The sequence below is a fragment of the Apodemus sylvaticus genome, chromosome 3 (genome assembly GCF_947179515.1).
Source record: "Apodemus sylvaticus chromosome 3, mApoSyl1.1, whole genome shotgun sequence".
Classification (NCBI taxonomy): domain Eukaryota; kingdom Metazoa; phylum Chordata; class Mammalia; order Rodentia; family Muridae; genus Apodemus; species Apodemus sylvaticus.
Window position 1 is genome coordinate 164,536,237 of NC_067474.1, and position 15,933 is coordinate 164,552,169.

Here is a 15,933-nt window from a genome sequence, read left to right on the forward strand (position 1 = left end):
CCACAATGAAGTCCTGGAAATGATCATCCTCCCTTAGCCTCCAATGCTGAACTATAGTGCACCTGGTTCATACTTAGATTTTTGGCAGGATTTTGTGCAGCCAGGATGATGTCACACACTGTGCAGATCAAAGAGCCTCTGAGCTCCTCATCCGCCTGCTCTGACTCTGCTGGGATCAAGGTGTGCCGAGACACTCTAGCCTAGGCTGTCCTGGAATTCTCTAAGTAGCTGAAGCTGGCCTTCAACTCACAACTTCCTAATCTCAGACTTCTTACGCTGGTGATCGATCTATCTGCCACCCCTGATTCAGCTTCGCCTCCTTCCCAAAATTATGCACTTTTCCTCATTAATGCTATGACAGTCTTGTTTTTCATTTTTTTGTTTTGTTTGGTTTTGAGACAGGGTTTCTCCGTGTAGCCCTCACTGTCCCTGTAACTGTTCTATAGACCAGGCTGGCCTTGAATTCAGAGATCCGCTAGCCTCTGCCTCCCGAGTGCGGGGGGTTAGAGGCGTGCACCGCCACTGCCCATTTGTCTTGGTTTTCTAACAGTAGGCCTTCTGTCACCTGTCTGAGCACCTGTCACAGATAAACTGTGAAGATGTCTTGCGATGATGTGACTTTTACCCTGAATTATGAATCTCCTAAGGGAAGGGAGCTTGCTTCACAAGCGCCTGTGATCCAGCTCAAGGTTCAGGGCACATCCCCAATATTATGAGTGATCTACATAATGGAATGAAAGGAATGTGTAAAGGAACAAACATAATTTAGAGTTTCAATTTCTTTATGGCCTCATTCAGATATACAGTAAGTGAGTTCCATGGTTTGATATTTTTCCATTATAATCCTGTAACAAAACACCAGAAGACATTCATCTCCCAAAATTTCAAAGAAGCAAATGTCAGGACAGAAAAGAGCACCTCATTTGTTGCTGTTTGTTTGGGTTTTTTTTGTTTGGTTTTTTGTTTTTTGTTTTTTTAAGACAGGGCGTCTCTACAGAGCTCTGGCTGTTCTGGGACTCACTATGTAGCCCAGGCCGGCCTCAAACTCACAGTGATCAGGTGTACCCCACCTCTGCCTGCCAGGTGATGGGATTAAAGTCGTAGACCATGATGCCTCTTGTAGGCACAACAGTGTTTTATAGTTGAGTCCTTGGTGAGAATCTAGCTAAAGACTTATAAGCTATGGTTGTTCTGAGCACCTCTGGGCACTAGGCATGCCTACTTTGAAACAAAGACCATGGATGCTCAGCAGTTGGTTAGTGCCTTGCACCATGTTTTGGGGCAGAATCTCCTTTTTTCACTCCTGTGCTTGACTGCTCCAAGCTAGCTGGCCCACAGGTTTGCAGCCCACTGCCCTGTGCCAGCCTCTTATCCGACCCTACATGTACTGTGACCACAGATGAAACCCAGCACCCCATCTTTAATGGAGAGATCCCAGGAGCAAACTCAGGTCACGGGGTTGTGTGGCAAGTGTTCTAACCTGCTGGCTCACCTCTCTGGCCCAATAAAAAGGATTCTGTCCTGGTTGGGCACACAGCAGTAATCCTAGCACTCAGGAGAACGATGGAGGTTTGTGACTATAGGGCCAGCCCGGGCTACATGGGAATATATTAAAATAATCTGTTGCGGATTTTTTGTAAAGATTTATTTTATTTTTATTAGTGTGTGCATGGGTATATGCCTCCTGAGTGCAGGCACCTGTGAAGGACAGAAGAGGGTAAATCCTCTAGAGCTGGAGTTTCAGGCTGTTCTGAAAACCCAACTCCAGTGATGTAGAAGAGCAAACACTTGACTGCTAAGCTATCTTGCCAGCCCCAATCTGATGCTGCTTCTCCATTTATTATTACTGCCTGTGTATGTGTACGGGGGAAACAGGGAGTGCAGTATGCATGTCGGATAGCTCCTTCATCCTTACATGGGTTCCAGTTGTCAGGCTTGCACAGCAAGCATCCGTTAAATCAAGAGCTAGCTATTTGATTATTGCTTGATTTTTTAATCCCAAGTATGGTTTGCTTGTTGTTCTAAAAACCAGCAAGACACCCCTGACAGTCATCCTTTGTGCCGGGTGCCCAGAACGGCAAAGCACATTCCCATAGGGCCTCACTCGCTGCTGTCTAGGATGGCAGTGGGGGAGTATGGGAGGCTGGTGGCTCAGGACACAGCCCTGTGGTGTCTGGCCTACAGCAAGGTCTCAGGTTTTACATCTGAAAGCAAGAGTGATCTACACCTGTAATCTCAGCACTTGAGAGGAGGGGGCAGGGTCATGAGCTAAGGGTCATCTTCAGCCTGGCAGATAGACTGTCTCAAAGAAAAAAAGGAAGGAACGAATGAAAGAAATTAACAAAGAAAGAAATTAACAAAGAAAGAAAGAAAAACAAAGAAAGAAAGAAACAAAGAAAGGGAAGAAAAGAAAACAAGGTTAAACACATATCTGATAAAGAAGAGGAGCGAGCTCTCACCATAGAGGATACTTCTATATCAATAAAAGAGGAAGGATTAAGTGTTTACCATGAGGGGGTACTTAAAGTAGTCGCTATCCAAGGAGCACTCTTTGGCAGCAAGCGCCAGGCCTTGTAAAATGGGGATAAAGATCTGTAAGAAAGAGAAGCACAAACATTAGGTGTGAGAGAGGTTCGCATGCAGGCCCTTCAGAGGACCACACACTCGTACTCTCCCCTGCTCCCCAAGATAAACAGTTTTCCCCATCGATATAAAAATTCTTTAATTCTTTGGTGCCAATGGTCCATCAGGACGACTCGCCATAAAGCACCGGAGCTCAGCTGTTCAGGAGAGTGCTAACCGCCAGCACTCAGGCAGGACACACAACCTGCAGGGTGCGCTGACACCATTAGCAACCAGCGCAGCCAGGGCTGCTGAGGGCTCGGAGTGATCCCTGCTGCACTTCTGCCTCCTGTGCACCTCAGCCCCGCCCCACCTTGTTGCTGACACACCTATGATCTGCACGGAATTACACTAAGCGTTCCACTATATCCTCAAGTCCACCAACACTTAAAAATTGTTCTCCTGTTGCATTCAACTAATCGAGAACAAGGAGACAGCTGATGAATGTTCAAACTGAAAATTTTATTTTTAGTAAGAATGTCTTGCTAATATAGTCACCTGACCAGGAAACTGAAGGGCAGTCAGACGCACAAGGCTGGCGCTGGTTTGGTGACAGTGTGCAAGCCCCGTTGCTCAGCATGCCCACCTTCAAACTTCACAGGGCCCTCTCACTGAGCCACACCACTAGGAGGGGCTAGTATCCAGGACTAACAACATCAAGGGACCAGCGGACAGCAGATGGCAATGCAAACCACAGCTGGAAGAGGCCCATGGTATAAATGCACTAGAACCCTGCACCCATCCTGCAGGCCATAACGCTCATTCCTGTCGCAGGGGACTTTCAGCACAGGAGAAGACACGGGAAAGAATAATGGAGTGCGTGCGTGTACGCCTGCGCAGAGCACAGCGAGGTGTCCGAACAGCGCTGATGGAAGACATCATTCTGGTTTCTGTAACTTGAGTGCTCAGGGTGGATGTGATTTGTGCTTTCTTAAGCAATCTGTAAATGAGGAGTAGCCCTCAGCATGGGGGCAGGAGATGCCAGAAGGGCAAGCAAGAGAGCAAGACAAGGTCTAGAATCACACAGATAAACGCCATAACTGCCATCCAAACAACCTTTAAATATGCTTCAAGAAATACTTTAAACTTTACTCTTTTTAGTAGAGTTATTCTCTTGTGTAAACAGAGAATAAACAGGCAAAATATGAATAAGCACAAAATGTTATCATCAAGGACTCTAATCTCACTGTGTTCGAATATGTATGTGTGCACATAAATGTGGAGACTGCAGGGCAGCTACCAGGTGCCCTCCCTTGTGGGGTCAGGAACGGAGGTCAGGCCATCAGGCGTACAAAGCAAGCACTTCTACAGAGAGACAGCCTGCCTGCCTAGGCATCGGATTATTTTTGTGACCTGCATATTGCAAGTAATTCTTTTATTTCCAAGTAAGAATCTCCCATTGGAGATAAAAGCCTCAAGTACTAATTAAGTTGCTCTTTATTTCTGTTTGTTCATTTGGAAACATCACTCAAACATTAAAGGAAGTAGAAATCCCAGCCAAAGGCTTAGCCATGTCATGTTTGGTGCACGTGTTAGGTAAAAGGTGAGACGTGGTCTGGGGTCAGCAGGCCCCTTCTCTTCAGCATTCTCTCCAAAGAAAACTCGAACACAGGGAAGGAAACAGCCTTCATCCAGCTGGCCGCAGAGAGCACTGGCTTTCTGTGACTCAGAGACTCTGTGACTGTCTGCCCAGTTAGCTGCACTGAGTTCACACTACGTCTTTACTTTTTTATGTTGTTGTTTTGTTTTGTTTTGTTTTTGGATTTTTGGTTTTTTGTTTTTTTCGAGACAGGGTTTCTCTGTGTAGCCCTGGCTGTCCTGGAACTCACTTTGTAGACCAGGCTGGCCTCAAACTCAGAAATCCACCTGCCTCTGCCTCCCAGAGTGCTGGGATTACAGGCGTGCGCCACCACCGCCCAGCTTACACCACATCGTTATAAAGCCACCTAAGGCTACTTTACCTCGGCATACATTTATCAATAGAATAAGCATAACCTGTCCCTTCAGCTTATTTTTGGCCTGATTTTAAAATTACTCTGGGTTCTTCATTGCTAGCTTGTATGAAAAAGAAACTGATTCTAATTCTTCACGCCCAGAGGCTGCCTCACTTAACCCTCTAGAGACAGTGACTTCTTCCCACGGGAATTTACGTATTTGCCTAAAGATGAAGCGCTCAGGGTGCTGCCTTATGGCTCCTGTATGTCCACAGGACAAAGGTTAACCACAAGGCCGAGGTCAACCAGCTTCAGAGAGGGAACAGAATCTTTCTTCTTGAATCCTTAATTGTCCGTCCTTCCTTCCTTCCTTCCTTCCTTCCTTCCTTCCTTCCTTCCTTCCTTCCTTCCTTCCTTCCTTCCTTCCTGCACTGAGATGAGGTCTAGCCTGGAACTTAACCATATAGAGCAGGCTGGTTTCAAACCCATAGAGACTTACTTGACCCTGACTGGAGAGTGCTGGATTAAAGGCACGCATCACCATCCCTCATGTGGTCTGGACTGTGCTTCTACAAACATTCAACAATTCCAAGGTCTTAGAATGAGCATTGTGAGTGTACTAGACAGATAACAAGGGGAAGGCGTGCTGCCGGCTGACATACCCACCGTGAGAGCTAGGACGCTCTTCTTTATTTCCTTTTTAGCATATATTACTTATGCATGGATTTCATGATGACCTTTTCATACATGCACATAAATATATTTTTATCACCCTCACCCCATTACATGCCGGCATCTTCTTCCACTCCATTTATCTTCTTCCTCTACTTTCAGGCCCTGACCCCCTCTCCCTCTTTCTTTCTTCTGACGACCCAATTAGTCTACTCAGTGGCTGCTCACAGAGGCAGGGGTGAGAGGGTCTTCATAGGAACCTGGGCACCTTACCAGTGGCCTTACCACTCAAGCAGGTATCTATCTCTCCAGCCCACAGCCCCCACTAACTTCACGGGAGGGGTAGAGCTTCTTGAGTCTCCCCTACCCGTGACACGGTGCATCTGGACAGCAGAGCGGCGTGTAGCCGTCAGCTGGAGCGTACCTGCTTGAACACCTCTTCATCCTGGTGAGTGGTCCTCACCAGCTCTTGAATGAAGCCGTACGGGAGATTCCTGCAGAGCATGTACGGCACGAGGAAGGATGGCTGTTGCAAAGATCTGCAGAGGCAGGAAAGGCAAGGGCTGTGATGGGAGACCATGGAGCACCAGGGCCACACAGGCCGCCTGTTGTCACAGAAACACAACACCTACCCAACAGGCTGCACAACCATTACTTAGGCAAAGCATGACCTTTCATACACTGGCCTTTTAAAGGAGACATCAGTGGAAACTACAAAGACAAGTCTTTCTAAATGAAACCTTGGGGCCTGGAGGGACTTTAGGAACAGACAGGACACTTGTCTAGCAAACTGGAAGCCCACGGAAGATAAACGATAAATGCATTTAAAAATCAATCATGGGACCAGAGAGACAGCTCAACAGTTAAGAGCACCGGCTGCTCTGGCAGAGGACCTGTGTGTTCCCAGCACCTTGTGGTGGCTCACAGCTGTTTGTAACTCCAGTTCCAGGAGATCTCACGTTTTTTCTGACCTCTAAGAGCACCACAAGCACATGGTGTGAGCGTGTACATGTGCACATACATGCGCGCGCGCGCGCGCGCGCACACACACACACACACGGAAAATTCTCACATACATAAATGAATCTAATTTGTTAAATAACAAAGTAATCCTTGTTTGGTTATTTATATCTCATTTACATTGAGAAAAAATAGCCATAATCTCTTTCAAATTCTTTTTCCTTTGCTACTTCGTTTTGTGGGGATATTGTCATTATTGTTGTTTTAAAGTTTCTCAATTGGTGGCAGCAGCAATGGTGTAACATGCCTTTAATCTCAGCGCTCAGGAAACAGCCAGGTGGGTCTCTGAGCTAGTCCAGCCTGGTCCACATAGCCAGGACAGCCAGAGCTACACAGTGAAACCCTGTCTTAAAAAACAAGCAAGCAAACAAACAACAAACAAACAAAAACCAGGTTTTTCTGGGTAGCCCTGGCTGTCCTGGAACTCACTGAATTAGGATGGCTTTGCATTTGGAGATCTACCTGCCTCTGCCTTCCAAGGACTGAAATTAAAGGCTTGCGCCATTACATCCACTTTAGTTAGCTGGATTTTAAAGACAAGGTTTTGGCTACGGAACCCAAGAAGGTTCAAACTAGTAAGCAAGCCTGCATCAATCTCCCCAGTTCTGGGATTACAGATATGTGGTGTTATATGGCCTAATTTTCTTTCATTTTGAAAAGATTATAAAACTCATATAGTTATTGTACAGGCAATAATCAAAATTTTAAAAATCCAATTTTTTCCATTTTTCCTTTAGCAATTTTTACATGACAGATATGAAATATCGGGCTGGAGAAATGTGACATCAGCACTGGCAAGCACTGACGGCTCTTCCAAGGGACCTGGGTTCAAATCCCAGCATTGACATGGCAGCAACTGTTGCTAACTCCAGTTGCAGAGTGATCCAGTGCCCTCTTCTGGCCTCTATGACTACCAGGCATGCATGGAATACACAAATACACATAAATACAATTTTGTAGCCTGGATGTCCTGGAACTTGCTGTGTAGACCAAGCTGATCTTGAACTCATAGAGCTCACCTGCCTCTGGCCCCCAAGTGCTAGAACTAAAGGAGTGTGCCACCCCCACATCCCTGGTTAAAAAAAATTTTTTTTTCAGATGAAATATGCAATCTTTTACGAACCTTGGAAGCTATACAAAAATTTCTGAAACAGACAAATTATAGCAAATTATTTCAAATATTTTTCCTACTACTGTACTTTGTTTTATCTTGTATTTATGAGACAGGGTCTCATTATGAAACCCTGGCTGGCCTGCAACTTACTATATAGGCCAGACTGGCCTTGTGCTGGTGGTGATCCTCCTGCCTCTGACTCCTACTCCTGAATGCTAGGACTATAGGTATGTACCTTATCACCTGGTCCCCCTATTCCCACCGTTCTCGAATACCTAGTAACAGATAATCAACGCGGAAACACATGGAATGTGGTTATTTTGCCAAAAACAGACACTAATCCCAAACACTAGGTATTAAATTAAATTAGCAATATTCTGCCTTGGCTCTAAACATTTCATATTTCAAAGTATAGAGAATAAATAACTTCTTTTTAAAAATTTTCTATACTACTTAGAAAATGAAGAAAACATTTTATTGCCACAGTTTTCAAGAGGAGGAAATGCATCTTTACTCCTAAATATATCTATATCCTTAGATGTATGTATTTTAATCTTATGTTTTTCCTGCATGCATGTTTCTATACCACACCACACGTATACAGTGTCCAAAGAGGCCAGAAGAGGGCATCAGATCAGCTAGAACTGGGGTTACAGATATCATGCCTACCATGTGGATGCTGGGAATTGAACCCAAGTCCTTGGCAAGAGCAGCTAGTGCTCTCAACTCTGAGCCGTTTCTCTAGCCTGAGCTCTGAGGACTGAGACGCAGTCACGATACAGGACCCAGAGTTATCAGTGTGCTGTAAAACACCTGGCAGCTGACAGGTACTGAGAGCGGGCCCTGCGCACCCAACCCAGAAGCACAGCACCATAAGTGTTGTCATACCTGGGCTGTGTGAGGGAACCTTGTAGCACTAGCGCGGTGTGAGAGATGCACTGCGAGCGGATGTTGCTCAGGAGCTGGCTGACTGCTGGCTGGCTGCACATCTGAGAAGAGAGACAAGAGTCAGCACGAAGAACTGAGAAGGCCGAGGCGCAGAGTCACGGCTACAAAATGGCTGGCTTCCCTCACCCTGTGCTCTTAATGGACAAACTAAGGCAAGTATGTCACCTCCTGTACCAAGGTTAATCAGAGAAGACGGAGCAGAGCCACAGGGCACACCTGTCCCATTTCCTTTTTCGGGGAGTTATGACACACTCTGAGGCAGGGTCTTTTGTACTGTAGCCCAGGTGGATTTCCATCTAGAGCAATATTCCTGTCCCTGACTCCCACCACACCTAGCATTACTTTGCTTTTACTGAGATTATGGACATTTTCTTTCTTTCCTTTTTTCAATAATGTGATTGGGGTTTTGTTTGTTTGTTTGTTTGTTTTAAAGATTTATTTACCTATTTTACATATGAGTATACCGTAGCTGTCTTCAGACACACCAGAAGAGGGCGTCAGATCTCATTACAGGTGGTTGTGAGCCACTATGTGGTTGCTGGGATTTGAACTCAGGACCTTTGGAAGAAGTTAATGCTCTTAACTGCTGAGTCATCTCTCCGGCCCCGAGGCCAACAGTTTCTAACTCAGACTGGAATTAGTGACTGGGAATGAGGAGATGAAAGGGATGAGCTAGTGGAAGGCATGGTGGTGCATGCCTCTAATCCAGCTGATAGCACAAGTGGATCTCAGTGTGCTCAAGGCCAGGCGGGGTTACAGAGTGGGACCCTGTCTCACTATGGGGTCGGGGAATGCCACTTCTTTGCCTTAGCATGGTCCTACAGCTACACAACTGTACAACTGCAGCTTCCCCTCGGAAGCTCATGGACTGTGACAGTTTCTGCAATCCATGGCATAGGTACTCCGTAATGTCTGATGTCCTTACAATGTTTATCTCGGACACCTGGCATTGCAGTTTCAATATAAATATGTCCCCGGTGGGCTTCTTATGTCATAGGCTTGGTTCTTAGCTGATGGGTTTTCTTTGAGGGGTGAAAGTTTACCAGGGCTGTGGCTATAGTTTCAGCAATGCACTAAATGAAGATACAGTAGAACTGCAGGTAAGGCCTCAGGAAAGGAAGCAGGTAAATCAGTGTGACTGAGCCGTCTAGCTAGCTCATCCCAGGACTCTTCCTCTGCTTTCCTTGGTTACCATGACAACAGCAGTTTAGCTATATCACACCTGTCTACAAAGATGCTCTCCATAGCCCAGAAACAATGGAACCACTTGATCATGCGTTTAAGTGTCTGTGAGCACAATACAGTTTTTTTGGTTGGTTGGTTGGTTGGTTGGTTGGTTTTTTGGATTTGGTTTTTCAAGACAGGGTTTCTCTGTGTAGCCCTAGCTGTCCTGGAACTCACTCTGTAGGCCAGGCTGGTCTCGAATTCAGAAATCCGCCTGCCTCTGCCTCCCAGAGTGCTGGGATTACAGGCGTGCGCCACCACCGCCCAGCTTACAATACAGCTTTCTTGCACTGAGTTTCCTCTACATTCTGTCCTAGCACTGGAAAACTGACACAATCAGCAATTATCAGGCCCACGTACGTCATGGGCAGACACAGGAGAGGACTCCAAGCCATGGTGCTCCGACTCACAGCGGAGTGCAGGCATAACAACCTCATGGTGTCTTGAGCTCTAGGACCGGCCTGAGCTGCTCGCACACTGGTCCCTAACCCTGTCCCTGCGGCAGGGGTCATCTGGTAAGTCCACCTAGATGTACCTTTGGCGCCTTCTTTTCCTCTATCCCAACGCGGTCGAAGCACTCGATGAGGTAGTTCAGCATCTCTGTCTCTTTGCAAGCTTCAATGGCGAAACGGTCACTGTACGGATCCCAGCTACTCGCTCCACCAGAGGCTCCCAAACTTTGGAGAAGAGAAAACACACTGACAACACTTTCCCCTTCAGGACCGCTTCCTAGTGCGCAACATCCCAGAGCTCAGCTTCCTAGCGGGCAGCTTCCTAGAGCGCAGCTGGCCACTCTGCAGCAGAGAGCTGGTTAGGAGCCTGCAACCACCACGAAGCACAAACCCCATGCAGCCACACTGCAGCCCACCGCTGCTTTGTCTGCTCCCAGGCCGACCAGCGATGTTTGGTAAACATGTGCTAGCCTGTTGGGGGACCTGGCCTTTCTGGGGATGCCAGCCTACAAATCACAAGGACTAGAAACTGCTGCTGAGTCTGGAGCAGCTGGAGTCACCCACAGGAGAGGCATCGCTTGGGCAGATGTGCATGGCCAGACAATGCTATAGTCTCTTACTTCAGGAGACTACTGGGGTACCACTCTCATCCTCAGGATGTCTACACAGATCTGAAGAGAAATGAATGTTTTTGCTATCGAATTTTCAAAAATTTCAGTGAACAAGCAAAAGCAGACCAGTGAAAACCAAAGAGACAAAAATTTTACCCAAAGAGTCAGCTGACCTAGGGTGTGGTCCCAGCTAGCTTGTTGCCTGCAACGAGCCCCTCCAGCACGCCTGCAGGGGGCGGTGTGGAGCCCTGCTACCACCTGTACTAACTATTCCCAGACAGAGGCCAAGCCTCACAATGGTGAGGTCCAAGAATACTGAACAAAGGAACTGAGGTTAATCACCAACAGATCAAAAACCGAAATCCACACTGATTTTTGTGTTTGTATTTAACACAAAAATCACAAAGAGATTAAGACAAAGGAAGAAGCACAAATTTCTGAAATAAAAGGGGAAAGTTAGGCCAAAATATTCCACGTGGAAGATGACAGAGATGGGGAGACATGACATTGCTTCTTCAACTCCACTCAGACAAAGCGCAGAACTAGGAGACCCAACAAGGACTGAGGAAGCAGCAATATGCTGTACACTCAAAGTGGCACGCACGACTAATTTTGGGAAATGTAGGCATAAATCACCTTGGCATTTGGGGAAACACACACTGCAGGCATGAGAATGGAAGACCAGGCTGCAAAGTCAAGGCTGTTCCCAAGTGTCTAACAGACTGGAATCACTGTAATATAACTCCGGTGTGATAAACATTTTAAAAAGAAAAGAGTGGGGCTGAGGGGAAGCCTTACGAAGGGGCAGGCCTCCCGGCTGCAGAGCACCTCGCCAGACCCAGGCCAATGGCAGCGAGGTAGCCTGGAGACACTGAAGTAGAGGACCTTCAGTCTCACAGAAGTAAGGAGTGCTGGGGCGTGCCACCTTACTCATTAGTGCACACTCTGGAAGGGCCTAACTGGCAAGACAACAGAAGCAAAACCGTGTGACAGCGCAGGTCCTGGGAAGCTCTCCGGGAAGGCCTGCCTGCCCCAAAGCAGCCCGAGTTTTCCCGGAGACTCCCTGACCATGTTCCCTGCACAGTCCAAAGGCTTCGAACACCGCCCTGCTCCTATGTACGATTCACAGAGCTGGGTCTCTTAATTTTCCTCAGAGCACCTCTCACATAAGTCAGTGAAACGTAACTTGTTTAAAATGAAAATTTTAGACTATTCCTGATAAGCACACATTCAAACACTTTCTGGTTTAAAAAAAAAAAAAAAAAAAAAAAAAAGCAACATTTGATGCCAGTAGCTCCTTGGCAGCTGTGAGGAGTGCGATGTGGTACCCAGATGCCCACGGGAGCCTTGCCTGGAGGAATGCAGCACTCAGTGCTGGTCCATGCAGCTGTAGCTGATGTTCCAAACAGCTCTCAGCCAGACACCCCACTTAACAATCACTGACACTGCAAGTGTTCCACTAGAGTGTGAAGTGGCAGGTGACCACTGCACCAGCACACTCCTGGGAACCCTGCACACGGGCAGAAAGGCCAGACCTATGACCAAGTATACGGAAGTCTATCCATCCTGTGCAGGACAACACAAAGAGGGACCTAAGGGAATATCAAGGGATTTCCAAAGCTGTTTCATGAATCAGACAGCAAGCAGTCAGCTGGTTTACATCAGAAGGGAGATAAAGGTGAGATGACCCTTTAACCCAACACAGAAATATAGAGGAAAGCCGATCAGGTATTCTAGGTGTCAAAGGAAATCATGACCCCACTCTCATCAATGCCAAGGTAACGGCGTCACAGGTCAGGCAACTGGAAAGAATCTCAGCACATTACTTCACGTCAGGAGCACAGCAGAGGGGAAGCTAGCCGCAGAGGTACGGTCCCCGCTGCTCGGGAGGTAAGGCCAAGGGAGGATGACCACCACCCCTGACACGCGGTCCCATCCTCCACACTGAGTAACTTGCTCCATTTAATTACTCAAGGGTGGGGGGGGGGGTGATTCATGATACTTGCACAACCCTGACACTCTAAAGTCCTGGAAATGTTTCATATGTAAGTCCCAAGAAGGGACAGGTTAAAAACTGACACCTGCTTTTAAGAAAACGTAAGCCGGGCTGGAGAGGTGGCTCAGTGGGTAAGAGCACCGACTGCTCTTCTCAAGGTCATGAGTTCAAATCCCAGCACCCACATGGTGGCTCACAACCATCCACAAAGAGATGTGATTCCATCTTCTGGTGACTGACGACAGCTGCAGTGTACTTACATATAACAAATAAAAATAAATCTTTAAAAAAAAAAAAAAGAAAACGTAAGCCATTTTCTAATATTTACATCAGCAGGCTGAGTTAATCAGGTAACTACCTCATACAACAGGAATGTAACAGAATATTCCCAAACAATGAAAATATTCTTAAAAATTAACACATACCTTATGTCCAGACAGACTGAACTACATTTCACCAATGTACCAATAACAAAGACCTGCTTCTTAAAGGGTCCAGTATCTTTCCTTCTCTAATGGGAACACTAACATTTCCATTTACCTGGCCTGTTCTCTCTGCATGCGTGCGTGCGTGCATGCATGCGTGCGTGCGTATGTGCTCACCACTGAGTGCGGTTCCCTCAGGAGCTGTCCACTTTGCATCTTCAGACAAACCTCTCTCCCTGACCTGGAGCTCACTGAATGCTCTGGACAACTAAAAAGTCAGCCAGGGAGATCCTCCCGCTGGTGTCTTCCTCACCAGCACTCAAACCACATCTGCGTACCTCACGGCCACATGGCAGCACCAAGATTGTTTTAAGCAGATCTAGGGTCCAAACACGGGGCCCCCAGGCATGCACCCTGACTCGGCCATCTCTCAAGCCTCCCATTTACCAAGCTTTTAAGTACAGACCGTAGAATTCTGTATTTCTCAGGCTGAGGCCAGAGTTAATCAAGTGCAAGCATGCTGACTCACTCTGCACATGCGCACTGGGCCTGCCGTGCGCTATGCACTGCTGACGGCCAGGCCAGGGACTCTGCAGTGAATGGCACAGACCAAGGCTGTTAGCCTCTACAAGTGGGACAAGCAAAGCAAACTAGTATCTAAGTACAACACAGTGAACAAAGGCAGCGACTGGGCGTGACGCGGCAGTTGGGAAGTTATGTGGAACAGACAAATGCACAACCCGGCGCGGGACTGTCCTATGGGACTGTCCTGTCATGTGTTTCTAACAGGCTAGGGTCAGACATTAGCCCCTGAGGAGATGGCACTGGAGCCCAAGCCTGAGGAAAGTTAGTGGCAAACTGCACAGCTCTCTGGGACAAGCAGCCCAGGGAGGGCATGAATCCTCAGAGCCTGTGACAAGATAAGCCTTCCCTTACAGTCTCTTCCCTGAGAGCAGTTCTTTTTATAGAAGGAATTGTCCTTGTCCCGCCCCTTTTCCCTTTTGTTTTATTAAATCACATTATTCATTTAATGAGTATTTGTGCGTTGTGTGTGCACATCTGTGTACATGTGTGTGAGCCTGTGTGTGGGTGTGTGCACATGTGACATAGCACAAGCGGGAAAATGAGAACATTCTCAGGAGTCAGTTTTCCCTTTCTCCTTCCACAGCGTGTGGGTCGTTGGATCAACCTCGAGTGGTCAAGCTGGCCCTCTGCAGCGTGGCGTGCGCTCTAACTGCCTAGCCCTCCCCAGCCCATGAGTTTTTATTTTTAAGTCTAGATTCTGCACATGAGGGAAAAGGTGTCAGCTGTCTTTCTGGGCCTTGCTTACTTAATAAAATGATCTGTAGGTATCAAAGTCCTTCCACAACATGAACTCTGATGACCCTCAACCAAGGAGTGTCTTCAAAGTTGTCAACATGCAAGCCCCTTACCTGAGAGGTGGTTCTATTCCAAGGTGATTTATTTCTTACCTCTGTAAGACTACTACTCTGAGGGACTGCTTTCTAGCTTTCTTCCTTTTTTTTAAGCATTATTTATTTATTTTGTATATGTTAATACACTGTAGCTGTTTTCTGACACATCAGAAGAGGGCATCAGATCCCATTACTAATGGTTGTGAGCCACCATGTGGTTGCTGGGAACTGAACTCAGGACCTCTGGAAGAGCGGCCAGTGCTCTCTCCAGCCCCTCTAGCTTTGTTTCTTAACACGACCATTCTATTAGACAGAAAAATGACTCATTTTCTTGCATCACTTAAAGTGCTAGTAAACCTTACAGTTTTCTGATGGGGTCTCTTAGCACAGATCACAGATGCGAAAACAGGGTTAAAACATATCTGCTGCTCTCCCGAGAGGACCAGGTTCAGTTCCGGCACCCACACAGCTGCTCACAACCATCTCTAACTCCAGTTCCCGCCTCTTCTGGGCCCCCCAAAGCACCTACATGAGTGTAAGTGCACATACACATACTCAGGCACATACGCATAAAATACTGTAGTTTTAAGAAGCTACAGAATCAGGCTGAGGAAATGGTTCAGAGATAAAGCACACTAGCTGTTCTCCTAGAGGACCCAAGTTCAATTTCCAGCACCCTCAGATTAACAACTATTAACAACTGTCTGTAAATCTAGTCCCTGAGGGGCCAAGGGTGTGAGGTACCAATGTGACACACAGACACAAATGGCAGACAAGACAACCCTACACATAAAAAGATAAGATAAAATATATCTTAGAAGAAGAAGAGAAGGCAGCAGAGGAGGAGGAGGCAGGGGACCAGAAAGCTATAGAACCTTTATATATCTCTTATACAGAAAGATAATCTGACTTCAGAGAACAGTGGTGGCGCACGCCTTTAATCCCAGCACTAAGCAGGCAGAAGCAGGCAGATCTCTGAGTTTAAGACTAGCCTGGTCTGCAGAGGGAGTTCCAGAAAACCCTGTCTCAACAAAACAAAACAAAATGGAAAAAAAAAAAAGATAATCGGACTTCTTTATTATTCACTGTCTGTTTGTTTCACTGTTATTGCTCTGGCTAACAATCCCAATACCGAGTTACAGGACATCCTCAGCTACATAAAGTTATCCCACAGATAACTCAAAGCAAAATATGTTCCCACAGATGTCTGCTGTGTCACACGGGATTGTATAGGCACAAAAAAGACTCCCTCCACTCAAAAACATAACAAGTTCTTTTGCTATCTCTTGCTGTTCTGACTTCCATGTATCCTCAAGTTCTTTAGTTGTTTAGTGTATATGTTCTGTGAGCATCTTCATTCACTTTATCTGGAATCTAAATCTACAATAGACGAGTCAGATCGTCTAATTTCAATGTAGCCAAAGAAGCTCCTGCCAACTGATAAAAATGTAACTTTGTAACTGAGCCTAAAAACACCTGCCCTCTGCCTAAGAACAGAAG

The 15,933-nt window shown here is 46.7% G+C and overlaps 1 protein-coding gene across 2 annotated transcripts in view; it reads right to left on the bottom strand.

Annotated features, from left to right (window-relative positions):
• Positions 1–15,933, bottom strand: part of Ube4b (ubiquitination factor E4B) — a 101,951-nt gene that overhangs the window by 36,217 nt on the left and 49,801 nt on the right. For both annotated transcript variants that reach the window (XM_052178177.1, XM_052178176.1), the window contains 4 exons: positions 10,070–10,211; positions 8,251–8,351; positions 5,653–5,767; positions 2,509–2,592 (listed from right to left, as the gene is read on the bottom strand). In XM_052178177.1, the coding sequence (XP_052034137.1) occupies positions 2,509–2,592; positions 5,653–5,767; positions 8,251–8,351; positions 10,070–10,211 (442 nt within the window). The remainder of the gene's footprint in view (positions 1–2,508; positions 2,593–5,652; positions 5,768–8,250; positions 8,352–10,069; positions 10,212–15,933) is intronic.